At 31.0% G+C, this 14,755-nt stretch overlaps 1 protein-coding gene across 3 annotated transcripts in view; it reads left to right on the forward strand.

Annotated features, from left to right (window-relative positions):
• The window catches only part of Zasp52 (Z band alternatively spliced PDZ-motif protein 52), a 35,062-nt gene that overhangs the window by 2,884 nt on the left and 17,423 nt on the right, over positions 1-14,755 (forward strand). For all 3 annotated transcript variants that reach the window (XM_085195624.1, XM_085195625.1, XM_085195626.1), the window contains exon 2: positions 9,276-9,380. In XM_085195624.1, coding sequence (XP_085051750.1) covers positions 9,276-9,380 — 105 coding nt within the window. The remainder of the gene's footprint in view (positions 1-9,275; positions 9,381-14,755) is intronic.

Below are 14,755 nucleotides of genomic sequence, written 5' to 3' on the forward strand. Positions count from 1 at the left end.
GTGCCTATGCCTGACAGAACTTTGCGTTTCTGTAATCTGTACACAAAATTGATGGGCAACCCGCCTACAATTTGTAGTTAATGTAAATAAAAGTATATTTGAAAATGCTTTATAAGTAGATTTGTAGAGCCAGAACATGTACTTTAAATACATTTAATTATGTTTCTATGATTTTTCTTACATATCAGTAGGTATAATAATGTACAACTTACAATGAATACCAGTTTTCATTGTTACACGCTCAGAGCATCACACGAATTTAAAAAAAAAAACCTTAAAAAACGAATAATGTATAAATACTTATATATTAATATATCTTATTCATTATATTAAAATGTCTTTAAATTTTACGCATTTTTAGTATTCGATTTAAAACTGTAATATTATCTGTGATATTGGTGCAAAACGTGAAAGTTAAGTAAAAGTAAGAACATACACTAAATATTTATGGATCAAATAAATACAATGTTATGGACTTTAGTTGTAGAGTTTCCAATGTCGTTTTACAAATGATACGGAAAACAGTGTTAAACAAAGGACTGCTCATCATTCAATGTGTTGTTAATGACGAAAGATATGCAAGCTATGACATACATATATGTTCAATGCTACACATTTTTTTATGACTTCTCCTTAATTTCTATTTTGCTACAGCATAAAATACCCAAAACCCAAATAATATTTTTATTCTAAAAGTCTTTGTAACAATAGTCATTATTCTGAATATTATTCGTAGACCTTTCTAACAAATTAAATTAAAAAAAAATCAAATCAGCTTCACGCTGTATCTCGTACACAGCAGGGTAGGTAGAGGGAACCTCGTGTTAAGACACTGTGTTCTCCACTTCCGCCTTTTAATTCTGGAGGCATGGCGTGATGAGTGACGAAACTCAACGCCGTGCTTTGTCTTGACATCAGAGCGAAGAAATGATATTGTAGGTAGATTTGAATAAATATTTCCTTTCCTCGAGAGATGATCGAAACAGTCGATTTTGTATTTATGTATTAGATTAATTAATAACTTTACTGTATCTAATCACGTATGTTTCAAGATAGCTGGTTTTATTAATTGAATCGATAATACTTTATATCTCTGGTTTGGTCACTATCGCCCTAGCTTTACATATATATATGTACATATATATGACTCATCTACCGTATTTATTTATTTACCTCTAATCAACATTGGAAATCAAGCAAACGTGTTTTCTGTTTGAGGAAGCGGTGTATGTTGTTAGATCATTCCGAGAACTTGGACCGTGTACAAAAGAAATCTTGCATTAGCATATAATGACGCATCTTTTGATAATCCCAGAAAGTTTATCCTATTTTTGTAATTATCTGCTATGAATGTCTTTATTTAATTGTACATAACTAAAATTATTGTAAATACTCAGCAAATATTCCAATTCGATGAGCATCCTTCGCTATCATATCAATGTGGATCTTGTCTTTTTAGTTTTTCCAATCTAAATAGTATTATAATTTAAAATTTAAAAATTTAAAATCAGATACATGTTTTGATTAATGTAACAAGGCTGAAATATAATAAGTCGAAATTAATAGAGGTATATAATTTGATCACTTTAAAATATATGTATATTTAATATTAGAAAAGTATAGATATTTTATGTGTTTTTTAACAATTATACAAATAAACTTTTGTAATTTACGTTAAGCGATGTATAAATATTGGCTAATGTTAAATTTGAAAAATATGCCTAAAATAATTAGATTATTATAATTATTAGTACCATTCTCGTAAGTATGTAATTATAATAACCTAATTAAAAATATATTAAACTGCTTTAAAATAATTGCTAAAAATGAAATGGTTTTTAAAAGTATGAAAGAAGTAAATACATAATAGATTTTTCTAATTAAATAGTATTTGGGTTTATTAGAAAGGTCAAATGTGTAAGTTATCTGCTTTTTGCTTACATTATCGTTGTCAACATAAACGTTGTCTGGCAGCCTCCAAAATTGTATTTAAATTTGCTGTGTATAATACTTTCATCGTCGAAATCCTTATATAATATATTAAAACTTTTGGTACACGTATAATGTTATATATAAAGTTTAATTTCTTTATGACTCCTACCCCGAAAAATATATCGAAATGAAAAAAAATATGTTAAAACATCAATATGTCTGTTAATTATATCATGTTGTACCTACATATATGTTACAAATGGCTCACACAAGAGAAGATATTAAATTAACTATCAAATTTTAAATTCTCATTGTCAACAAGGCGAACGTTTCCGTTGTACTTTAATTGATATGTCACTGTTTTAAACATGGTCGCACCCAAGGCAGGTCATTAATATATGCAGTATTCTACTTTGAATTTTAGAGGCGTGAAGGTCGATCAATTACAGCAAATACCTTAACTCTTTAAAATATTTTTTGTTGCCATAAGCTTCGTTCGCTGAGTCAGAGGTCGCTTCGATTGGTCAGGCCTTAGATTACTCATAACAGTATCACAGCCCATACTATATTTAAGTAAGTTTCCTCCCTTTATTGTTTAATGATGAGAAAATATTGAATACCTACATTGATCCTGTCCATATAAATAACGGACTAATTTATTTACTGATTCCTTACTCTATATATTTTTAAAATAAATCATAAGTAGAAACGGTAAGTAAATGAATTGGAGACGAAGTCAGTGGGTAAATTGAATAGGTACATTGAGTAGAGGGAACGTGCCATTCATAAATATGCCAATATGGCACTGGGATCAATCGTGCACATCCGTTTTGCTCATTCTTAGGTCGTAAGCCAAGTCCTTGTCTGGAACAATAATACTAATAGATGGTTTGCGCGTCTGTGTGGCGTACACTCAACGATGACCAATTTATGAGAATACTTTTTTAAATACTGACATATGTATTTTATTTACCATGAATTAAATTGTACGTCGTCAGTCTTGACGCAGGATCACAAGTGTGTGATTGTAAACGCGACTGGTTGTGGATTCGATTTATTTAAATTTATATTTCCCGGTGTGGTGTCGAGGCAAAGCGCGGCGTCGAGTTCCGCCATTCAACACTCAATGACTTCAGAATTCGGCAGACAATGGGAAACGGAGTGTATTCTTAGGTTTCCTTCTGCCTACCCTGCTTTGTGCGAGACAGACCGGTGAAGCCGATTTTAATTATTGTAATACATGCTGTTCATATTGTTACATTTATTTCTTAGTAATTGGCTTTTTAATGCTGCTTTTGACCCATTTATTATATCTCTGGGCATATTAATAAACGTTACATAACGATAGGGAATGATAATATGATTTTTGAAGAATTTAAAATTACTAAAACATCGTAATGTTTCGTGTTGGTTATTTGCCAATTTTAAATAGGTACATTCGCTCCTTAGCATTTTTACCCTAGCCTAAAATTTTTAAGTATAAAAATAGAATTTGTTTGGCTTTGTAAAGTGAATCTTTTAACGTTGTAGGATGTTTTAAAATAAAGTTACTTATACAATCCTTATTGATGTTAGGTATTGTACATAACTACTATATATTACATACTTACAACTTTTGTAATCTGGCTATGGTTGCAATTAAGTAAACAAACAAGAGTTGCATCTCCCTGATGATGGGAGAAATATAAGCTCTTACTTTTGCTAACTGTGTCCATCACAAATATTCTTAAAATTCACTGATTCTCACTAAACGCACTGAAACTCACGCATAGGTATTCCTGTTTGGACGCATAAATAAATCGAACGATAAAAAAATATACTATATTGATTATAAAAGTTAAACGTATGTGTTATCTTTAAATGTAATATTATCTATTGGACCAACAGCATTTTCAAAGTAACGTTATCAATGAGGCGTCCACCCGAGGGATATCTATAACGTCGCATGGCTTCCCGCCAAATGTTTCGCAATCGCTCTATATTTGCCCATCAAGGTTCTTACGGAGCATTTTGAGGGTTGTTGACATTATCTTCATATTATACAATCGGTTTTTTGTTGTTAAAACATGAAACCCTGGAGTCATTACATGGAAAGTTGATCTTGAGACGAGCGCTCAGTGACGTGTGAGAAGTGCCAAGTTTACGTTACCGCCCACGATTACGAAAATAATCCGAGGTCACAATAATGTCGACAAGAAAATTTAAAATACCAAAAAGAAAATATGTTTCTCGCAGCACCTGGGAAGATACGTCAAGTAACTCGTAATAACGTTTAGCAATTGTAACAAATACGTCATAGCTAAATGCTATTTGTATTTAAACTTTATTAAATAAGGAAAATTATAGAGTTTAAGTTTAGTTCTCTTGTTGGGCGCTGTTTGCGAAGCTGCACTTTATATGCACGAATTGTTAATTACGTCAATAATGAAAAAATAAATACTCGTGAATTGTTTTAATTTATTGGATGTATTAATGTACCTAAAGAATTCATACCTACTATAAAAGCTTGCTATTTAGATATAAGTACATATTATGTGCGTATACCAATATTATTCAGGTTGATAAACTGCAGATAAGATTTTTCAGTCCGATCGAAACATATTTGCCTCGATATTTATATAAGCTTTAACTGTAAGCTCCAAAATCTATATCTTTGATATAGATTCGCTGAATAAATATAGATAAAGATAAATATTCGTATTATTTTGATTATGCAAAATTCACTAAAATATTACAAAATAGTGCTTTGCTGTGACAGAAATATGATTGTGAAGGCGCCATGTCTCTGTTACCTTTGAATACGTTTAAATTCAACTGACGCCAACGCTTGCGACACCTCGACCGGACTCAAGCAGGCAATATGCGTTTATCTCATACGCAACCAGAGGTAACAGACTCGGGTCTCGGAATCTCGGATCAATACGAACTATTGGTGAAAGCAGCGCTGTTCTCCGTTTTGGTAAAATCAAAAGTATGTAACAATGTAAGCGACTGCGCGACCTCTGAAGGCCGCAGCTGTGTAAACAGCATATGTATCTCGTAATTACTACAGCAGCAATGACATCAGCTCTATATGACAACATTCTTTGGAAATAAAATTATATTTTCCATTTATTTAGAAGAATCTTTTCTTGTATTTTTTTTGTAAGGTTTAAGCTGTTTAAGGCTAATATAATTAGTAATCTATAATTTTATTTTTAACTTCATGCTGTATTCCGCATGTTCTAGAGTAGGCAGAGAGTGCTTAGTGTTGAGACAGTCCGCTTATCACTTTCCGCCGAATTCTGGAGACATTCCGTGTTGAGTGGCGAAGAAATTAAAATATTAAATATTTATTTGCTCGAGTGGGAATCGAACCCATAACCAGTCGCGTTACAGTCACACGCTTATGGGTCTGCGCCACGGTCCACGATTGGCCTAATCTAGAAATAAAAAAAATAATATAACACGCGAAATATACCGTATGTACTTTAGTTACTTTTTATTTCAATAACATTTTGTATAGCTATTTTTTCAAATGTTTATTTCCCAAGAAAGGTAAGAAAGAGTTAGTCTGCTTGTAGGTATATAACGGGAATTATTAATCATGTTTACTTTGCAAAAAAAAAAATTCTCCCACATCCCGTATGTGCTTTCGTGATACCACAATACACAGGTGTAAATATTTATATTAACACCTACTCGTTAAAATATAATTTACTTTAGCTAAATTTGTAACTGCCTGCCTGACTATGCCTTGCCAAAAAATCTATTTCGAGCCAGGCTGTCACGACATTAACTTTGAGACAGTATTGCCAATGCCGTGTTATTATACGAATATAAAATGCTTGAATTTATAATAAGTCTTTAAAAAGGCAAATTAACAAGTGTAACTTTTAAAAGACTTCGCCATGTAACTTAATTAAAGGTATTGTGGCGAAGTGTTTCAAGTATTCAATGTGGGTCAAATGCACTGTGTTGTAATAATGTTTAACATTTTTTCTACGGTAGGTATTTAGTAAATACAGATTTATACTTTTTTTTTATTTGTAAATAATTTCTTATTGGAAGCGGGAAACTCTAGGCTCCATCTGCCTAATACTGCTGCGGGATACAGCGTGCAAAAAAAAGCTGAACAAAAAAAAGTATAATACAAAATATATTTTTTTACCAAATCCTAAGGGTTATATCTCGCGCAGGTGACCGCAATGTTACTCGCTTACTCACCCATATGACGTCATCGATTAGTGCATGAATAACAGTCCGGTAAAAATCAAATATGAACGTTGAGACAACAAATGAAGAAATTCCTACGTTTGACGCGAATGTTACTAATACATAAATCAATAAAATCATCTATCATGACATATTTCGGAGAAGTTTTGTTATATTTATAGGCGTTGCTGTGTCTTACCAGGAATTTAATATTTTTCTATAATCAATACATTTCTATTATTTCTATATTTAAAGATTTTTATTCATTAAGTTTCATAGTAATATACGAACGAACGCTGTACAGTTTAACAACAGTTTATTTTACAAGCCTTTATTTAACTTGCCGCTGGTTGTTTGTTAGTTAGTGTATGTGAAATTTTGCTAGCTCAATTTGATTAATTCCAAAGTTCTAATGATAATAAATTTAATACTATCAATATTGTTGTTAATCCAAAATGGCCGTCGCAACAAAATGGCGGTTTACTAATTATAGCTTGATTTGTATAATACAATATATCATGAAATAGTGGGGGTGGCCAATGGGATTTCTGAACTAAGAAAAGATAAACAGGACGTGTTTTAACTTGTTTGATATGTCTTGGCAAGCATTCTGGTGCTAGATTGATAAATAAATAAATTATAGAGAAATATATATCTCCTAGAGAAAAGTACAAAATAAAATATCTAATCTAATAAGTAATCTTTTTAAAAACAAGCTTTGTTTATATGCGCTATTTTATAAGCCTATGCAATGATTATTTTCATTTTCGTACAACAGACATGGTGAATATTTTTGATCTTGAATTTTGATCAACTTTCAATTGCTGTCACAGCTTCAGATCTAATGGTACGATTATACTACGACAGAAATTTCAATATAAATTTTAGAAATTTATATAGTGTACGGAAATTGTGTTCGATCTGTTCATTCGCAGACTAGTTAGTGATGTTCGGTCAGAATGGAAAATTGTATTTTTCTTATTTCATCATGATGTTTTCTGTGTATTTCTATTATTATAGCAATTGGAGACACGCATGTTCCTACAGATACACTCGGTCTATACACTGAGTGTAGTGTCTATAGTGTCGTACTCTATACGTACCAAAGTTATAACTGATTGACAGAATAGCGACACTTGAAATTCAAGACAGATAATAAAACATTTGGATTGGAGTTTAATACATGATTTCCTTTACCGTACCAATTTTTTTTATATTTAGTATGAATTGATGTTCAAAAATAAACATGTAATAAAAGAAATACACATTAAAAAGTGTTCGGTAATTAATATTAATCAACGTAATGATTTTAAAACCTTATTTATAATTTAGATGCAAAAATTGAATTTCTTCGTAATAAAATCATAATATTAATTATTATCACAGATTGCATTCCTAAGATAAGGCAATCGCACGTACACGACGTTCAATCACGAGCCACTGCGGGAGATGACTGTAACTTGTTTTTATACATATAGACAACAATAATACTAAACTAGTTGATTAAGGAAACATTTCTATATTAATTGCAAATTATCAAAGTAATTTAAATTGAGTTTCCTCTACAAATGGTTGTTAAATGTAATATTTTCTGTAAAGAATTGTTATATATTGCAAAATTATTAAGACAGAGTGAATTGCATCTTATTAATAACTAAGTGTATTTGAAAATTTGTTGTAAATTGACGTGAATTGATGTAGGTAGAGTGTAGACGCGAGAGTGTCAGTTGGACAACGTCTTGTCGTCTTCGACCTTTTGATTGGTGGAACTGTAATGGACAAAGCTGGAGAATGTCAATCACGTCGATCTCAACGTACACTCTGACGCGTCAAAGGAAACAAAAAGAGACTTGCATTTCACGCTTTACACTTGCGCAACCAGCCCTTACACGTACCATTTGTTTGTCGAGTGCTTCTATAATTAAATTTTACTCTAGCAATTTTTAATATGATGAACTCACAACAGACAAATCGTAGGATAAAGCTTCTTTCGCTCTTTTGTTTATTTAAGGAACTTGAATTATCTATAACAAAGTAGGTTGTTAGTAATTACCTATCGACTAATTAATTAATTTGTCATATGTGATCTTTAATAAATGTAATAAGTATTTATTAAATATAATAACTAATATTTATTAATATTGGTCAACGAAGTAATCAAATATATTATTTATGTTTTATATCTGTTAATATGTAATTAGTATTAAAAATAATATGTAATTATTTTCCGATTAAATGTCTAGTCTAATTAAATATTTTATTGTAATTTTAAGAGTAAAATCAAGTACAGCGTTGTATCCTGTAGGTAAATTGTAAAATTATTTTTTTCAACAATTCATCATTCTACCGCTATAAGAGGCAATACTAAATGCGTATAATTGTATTCGCAGGTTGAAAAGTATATTATACCTGAGTTGTTATCACAGTTGCACACGTACTAAACTTAGTAAATACGTATTACCTATATGGTATATATTAATATATCCACCGATATGGATTACGCGCAATAGAATTTTTCTTTCATTATTCAGGATAGGTACTAGTTATTTTTGCACTGATGAAGCCTAAAACTACTGAACCATTAGTATAATTTATCAATAGCTCAATAACAATATTTTTACGAAAGTATGTTAATATATAAACCAGAGAATTTATATTCACAATCGAAGATTCAATCAATTCTAATGAAATTTAGGATAGCGCGGCGCAGTGAAATCTTTATGGAAACTGATAAATGATTATTTATTGTTTATTCCTTGTACCAATAAACGAAAGTTTTGCTCTCAGCCTCCTTTCACTAATATCTTTTGGTTCGCACTTAGATCTCTGCCGCGATAAAATAGATCGCTATGTCCGAATAGTTAGCGAGTGCGGTCAGTGAAGCTTTGAGAGAAAATAAATCTTCAATTAGGTCAATCAAATGCCACGCCTGGCTTTTGCTACATCTTATTATCATATTTATTGCAGTTTCTTGAGTTTTTAATGTACTATGTAGTAGTAATAAACAAATATATATTTTCCTATAAGATTTCTTATAATTAGTAGGTATCTAGGGTTTATCGTTTATCGTTAAGATTAAATATTTATGACTATGGTATTAGTAAATTTATACATAAAAAGCTAATTGAAATATATTTTATCTTTCACAGATGGCACAGTTGATAACTGTGCGGCTGAACAAGTCGGACCAGCAGCCGCTGGGCTTCCGGCTGCAGGGTGGAAAGGATTTCGGTACACCACTCGTTGTACAAAAGGTAGGTTATATTTATTCTGAACCAAATGAAAGTAATTAATATTTTTTAATATTTTTTTTTAAGTTATCATAATTATGTAAATCAATTTTTTGGTTGTCTGTTGCGTATCGACATATGTGCATTAAATTTATTTCATCAATTAGAAAGTTAGCGATATGTACTTGTTTCAAATTGATAAAATGCCTAAAAAAACTCAATAACAATTTCAAGTTTTTTTTCAAGTTTGAGTTTGATTAGGTATTTTCTAATGAAAAATGTCAATGTAGCCACCCACGTCTGGTTAACGACCGATCGATTTGTCGAGACGCTACAATGCGGAAAGTATGTAGGTGTGTCCTCTAACTTAATATGTAACATATTTTACAAAAATATATTGTTTTTAATATATAACAAGTTTAAACTTTACTTTTTAATATTTTATAAATAAAAATATTCTTAATTTCCTTATGAATTTTATTTGAATGTAGATAAAGTTGGCGTTAATTGATTGATGACTTTTGATTACCAGTAATTAAATTATATTCTTAACTTACATATTCTTTTGGAAAAAAATAACAAGAATAACTGTAAAGCTATCTCTTACCTACATATTTTTAAGAACGTCAAGCGCAATCCAACTTGTATTTAGTATTTGTCACGTTTTATCAGTTTTTGAGTCTTCAAGTGGGTGATTAGTTATCCGAAGGAGCTTTTACCTCTCATTAACGGTTGTATGGCCTCGTTTAAGTAGTTTCAACTCTCCTCAACTTTTAAGGCCTCGCAAGGGTCATTTTAAAAATTAACTTTAACTTCAGTATTCAATTTTATTTAAAAAATCCTTTATCAAAGGCGGAAACATATTTACTATAAAAGTAATTTTATATATTTCTTATCTGCTTTACGCGTGCGTAATTTACGTAACTAATCATTGTTACTTAATGTATTGAATGATGCTTTGTTTATAAACATACACACCAACATTTCTCTAAGTGGATACTCTTGTAGAGTTTACGGCGGAAGTAGAAACCGTGACCTTTGTGGTCTTGGTATAACCTTTACAGCATTAAGGTAAAATCTGGAAACACTTTATGTTTTAAATGACGCCATCTTTTTGTTCAAGAGTTCTTTTGTCTGTATTATCTTAGCATTATAATAAAAACAATTGAAGATTTATTATTGCCAGCCAATATTGTATTTAAGAGAAATAGCATGTCTTGGCTAAGATAATTAGTTAGAATCATGAAATGATGACACTTTTATCATCGGTACAAGGTGATACTTCATCTTTCTTATTAGATTTACTAACGACCCAGTTGGCATAGTTAATGCTGGCCTTGCTAGAGCCTATATCTACAGACGAAAAGATAGAAATTATATTCTACCCACTTTAAGTAGTGTATTTTTTATATTTTTGTATTATCAAATTCTTACAATATTCTCTCCACTATCCACGTTCAGTGAGCATAGGAATTAGGAAAACATAATAAATTTTGATTTTTTTATCGCAATTCGCTCTCTATCGTTGTATTTGCATATTTTTTAAGGATGTCAATAGAAATTACCATAATCTGTTTAAGATGACTTTAAAAGCATTATAAAAGTGACAAGAGCTTACATAAAGATTATTAATTGTTATTAACTCGCGATTTACATTTTTATCTATTGCTTATTATTTGAGGGTTATTGCATCGATAGTAACCAAATATATACCCTGCTATGGTAGGCACTTTGTTTAAACAGATATTTTTTAAATATATAATTATGTTTATTACAGTTAACAGAAATTATTATTAAAATGTATCAATAATTATTATTAATATACTACGAATACTGTATTAAGGACTTACAAATTATATATCTGACCTTAAAATCAATCAACTGAACCCACGAGACTTATCAAACACGACGGTCAAGTATGTTCAAATATTCAACACAATTGTTTAAACAGATATTTTTTAAATATATAATTATGTTTATTACAGTTAACAGAAATTATTATTAAAATGTATCAATAATTATTATTAATATACTACGAATACTGTATTAAGGACTTACAAATTATATATCTGACCTTAAAATCAATCAACTGAACCCACGAGACTTATCAAACACGACGGTCAAGTATGTTCAAATATTCAAGCCTAATGGATGATGATTTGCAATGATCAACGGTACTTTTGCTAGTTTAATAGTAATTTATTTTTTTATATGCACACAGATCAATTATATTATTTAAAATGTATAATAATTATTATTTTGTATCTCGATAATTTTAAAATTGATTTATTAACCATGTTTAAAATATTTACATTTACAGACGATTAGTTGAAACTAATTAAATACTCTGCTATATTAGTACTGTCAGTTCATTGAACCCCTAATTCCCGGATCTGCATGGATGTGTCTAATCATAGCGAATTGCTTTGTTTATAAAATTATATTAGATAGGATAGCAACTCGTCAGTGTATGACGCGGATAATACATGTGGGTGTCTACAAAACGTATGTACAGATGTCAGTTGAAGATTTAATCTGCTGGCAAAAAATATGCTTTGAGATATTGCAGCCTTTTTCTCGTTTCTGACGTCACTCCTTAAGTCTGTTTACTAAGATTATCGTCTTCGCTAAATAAGTTTTGTAAGTTTATTAGTGTATATCAAAAGTTTTTGTATACAAAATTGTTGTCACCATTAATTGAGTGGTACGCGTTTTTGGATTATAAATATTTAAGAAAAAAAAAAACAAATGAGGTAAGGTAAGGTATACTAATAAGGTAACAAGTTACCTTATAGTACCGTAGTACCGTAAAGTTAGCTTCAAGAAGCTAAAATCCTAAAAATTTTGTATCACAAAGAACACTAGATCATCACTGCTTTTAAATAAAATCGGACAGCAAAAGAAATAAATTGAAAGAGTGTAAAATTACATCTAATACTCCATAACAAATGTACGGCGATCTTGAACTACATATTAGGTATATCTTGTATTAGCCACAAGATCAGTAGGGAAATGGAATCGAGGGTGACGTAATCGAGACAGGTTTTTGCTGCATTCCAGGGTATGCTTTCTCACCACTTTCCTGTCGCAGTTTCTGGAACACCTAATGATCCATAAAATTATTGTGCAACATTCAGAAATACAGCACTAAATAGATGGAATTATTATAAGATAAAATAGATTTTTAATAGATAATAGACGATATTACAAAAAAAATGGGGGGACCTAGTGTAATGTTTTTTTCAATGCCATATTTGAAGGTTATATTTTGTAATATTATAGTGTATTTGTTAGTTATAGTTATGTTATGATCCTCGCTTCCTTTTATGGCCGAACAAAGTACCTTGTGTTGACATAAAAGTATTGCCTATTTAAGCTACAGATATAGAGCAACATGATATGCCGAATAGCTGAAATTCACTCACGTTTGTTTTAAAAGAGATTATGGTTACAACTAATAAAATTATTACATTTATATGTACGTACATATATTCTTTGTAAAAACATATGTATTACAGTAATTTGATCTAAAATAAATGTAGTTATGCAAACTTAAAAAGAACTTATCTATAATAAATAGATATAAACGATGACGTTAAAAGGTTTATATTTTAAATTCTTCTGGTATTCTCTTGGACTTTAAAGCTTTTTATAGCGGCCATTAAAAGCTCAGAACCATATCCTTTATATAACAATATGACCAGATTCACTCTTATTACCGGACTGGCTGGACAGCCGTTGGCGAGTGGTTGCGTAACTGGTCGGGTTTTGTCGTTTCGAACTTCTGACACAATCTGAGTCACGTACAGGCAGGGATTTGTTTTGAAATTAGAACGCCGTGCGGCGACAACGCTCTATGGATTATCGGCATTGGTATTTTCTAATTATCTTTGTACCTAGCAGCGTATCTACATTACTGTATCGAAAATTAAGAGGAAGTGTTTGGCTGTGTTCCACTAATCATTCAGTCAGTCATCAATAAAGCAGTATCACCCGCACCACCTGGGAACCTAGGTCAATTGAACTACTCCGTAAACTTTATTTCCACGGACTTGCAAATTTTGAAACCAGCACTACCAGACGTATTCCCGCAAAACTACCATACTTGGACTTTCCAAGGGGCGGATCAACAAATTCCTTGAAAGCCGGCAATGCATTGATTCCTCTGGTGCTGCAAATATTCATGGGCAGTGGCAATCACTTAAGGTCAGTTTTCCTGGTCTTAATATATAAATAAAAATAATAATAAAAGCAAAAAAATTATGAACTCTAGAAGAGATGACTTAAGAATCATTTGTAATACGGAAATTCTATTATGTGCAAATCGTGGCCGTTAATTGTTACGCTGTTCCTGCGAAGCAATGTATCTGTGCTCATAAAAGTACTTGAATATTAATGTATCTTCCTTGTTGTTTCACATTCTTCTTTGTTAATAATAACAAAAGAAATTATTGGACAAAATTGTTGTGAAACATAAAAAATAATATATAAAAGCGAGGCCAGTCGTTGAGCAGTCACAAGAGTGTGCGACTGTAAACGCGGGGTTTAAAGGGTAAAAAGATTTCTAGCTTCCCTCTGTCTACCCTATTATGTGCAGGATATAGCATGAAGATAAAATAAACCGAATAAACTGTAAATTAAAATATTGCTTGCAAATTGCACAAAACTTTGTGCTCCTCCTTCCTGATAGAATTCGGATAAAAAATAAAATTATTGATATTACTTTTAACATCTTCATTATCGCCACAAGTAATGACTACAGTACATTGTTATTCAGTTAGTAAGTACTAAAACACAAGTTAACCATTTTAAATTGAACATATTATTATAATTCTTCTCTCCGAAATAAAAACATATTTCTGTGGTTGTAAATGGTTCATAATGCATTCATACAGAATACAGATGAAATCCACGATATCTGATTTAGCAATCAAAAAATCAGTGATTCGACAATGTAGCAGGAATTAAAGAAAACTATATAATTAGATAAAAATACATATAAACTTATAAATAAATTATAATAACAAAGTAAATATTACCTAAGTAAATACAACCAGTACACCATGTAATATGTATTGAAACAAGTTTGAAAAGAAAATAAGTCCGCAGCTGCATACACTGCGCTAGACGTTGTTCTTTCAAAGAAGTAAACAATAAAGAAAATATAATATGGTATGACCTCGCAGGCGGGGGAACTGCATTAATCTCTCGTTCTTGTATTTCTGCTGCCGTATATGGCATGCGCGTGCGCCGCCACGGTAAGGGCAATGCCATAGAATATTACAGAAGTCGAATGTCTATCGATAGTCGCGTATTATTATTTAATCTTTCCGAGTCAAAAGTGAAAAATATATGTAAGAGTATTTAATTAATTTATCCTTGGCCTTTTTGGTTTTATT

The sequence above is a fragment of the Heliconius melpomene genome, chromosome 13 (assembly GCF_056956725.1).
Source record: "Heliconius melpomene rosina isolate 202511_hmr_F chromosome 13, ASM5695672v1, whole genome shotgun sequence".
Taxonomy (NCBI): Eukaryota; Metazoa; Arthropoda; class Insecta; order Lepidoptera; family Nymphalidae; genus Heliconius; species Heliconius melpomene.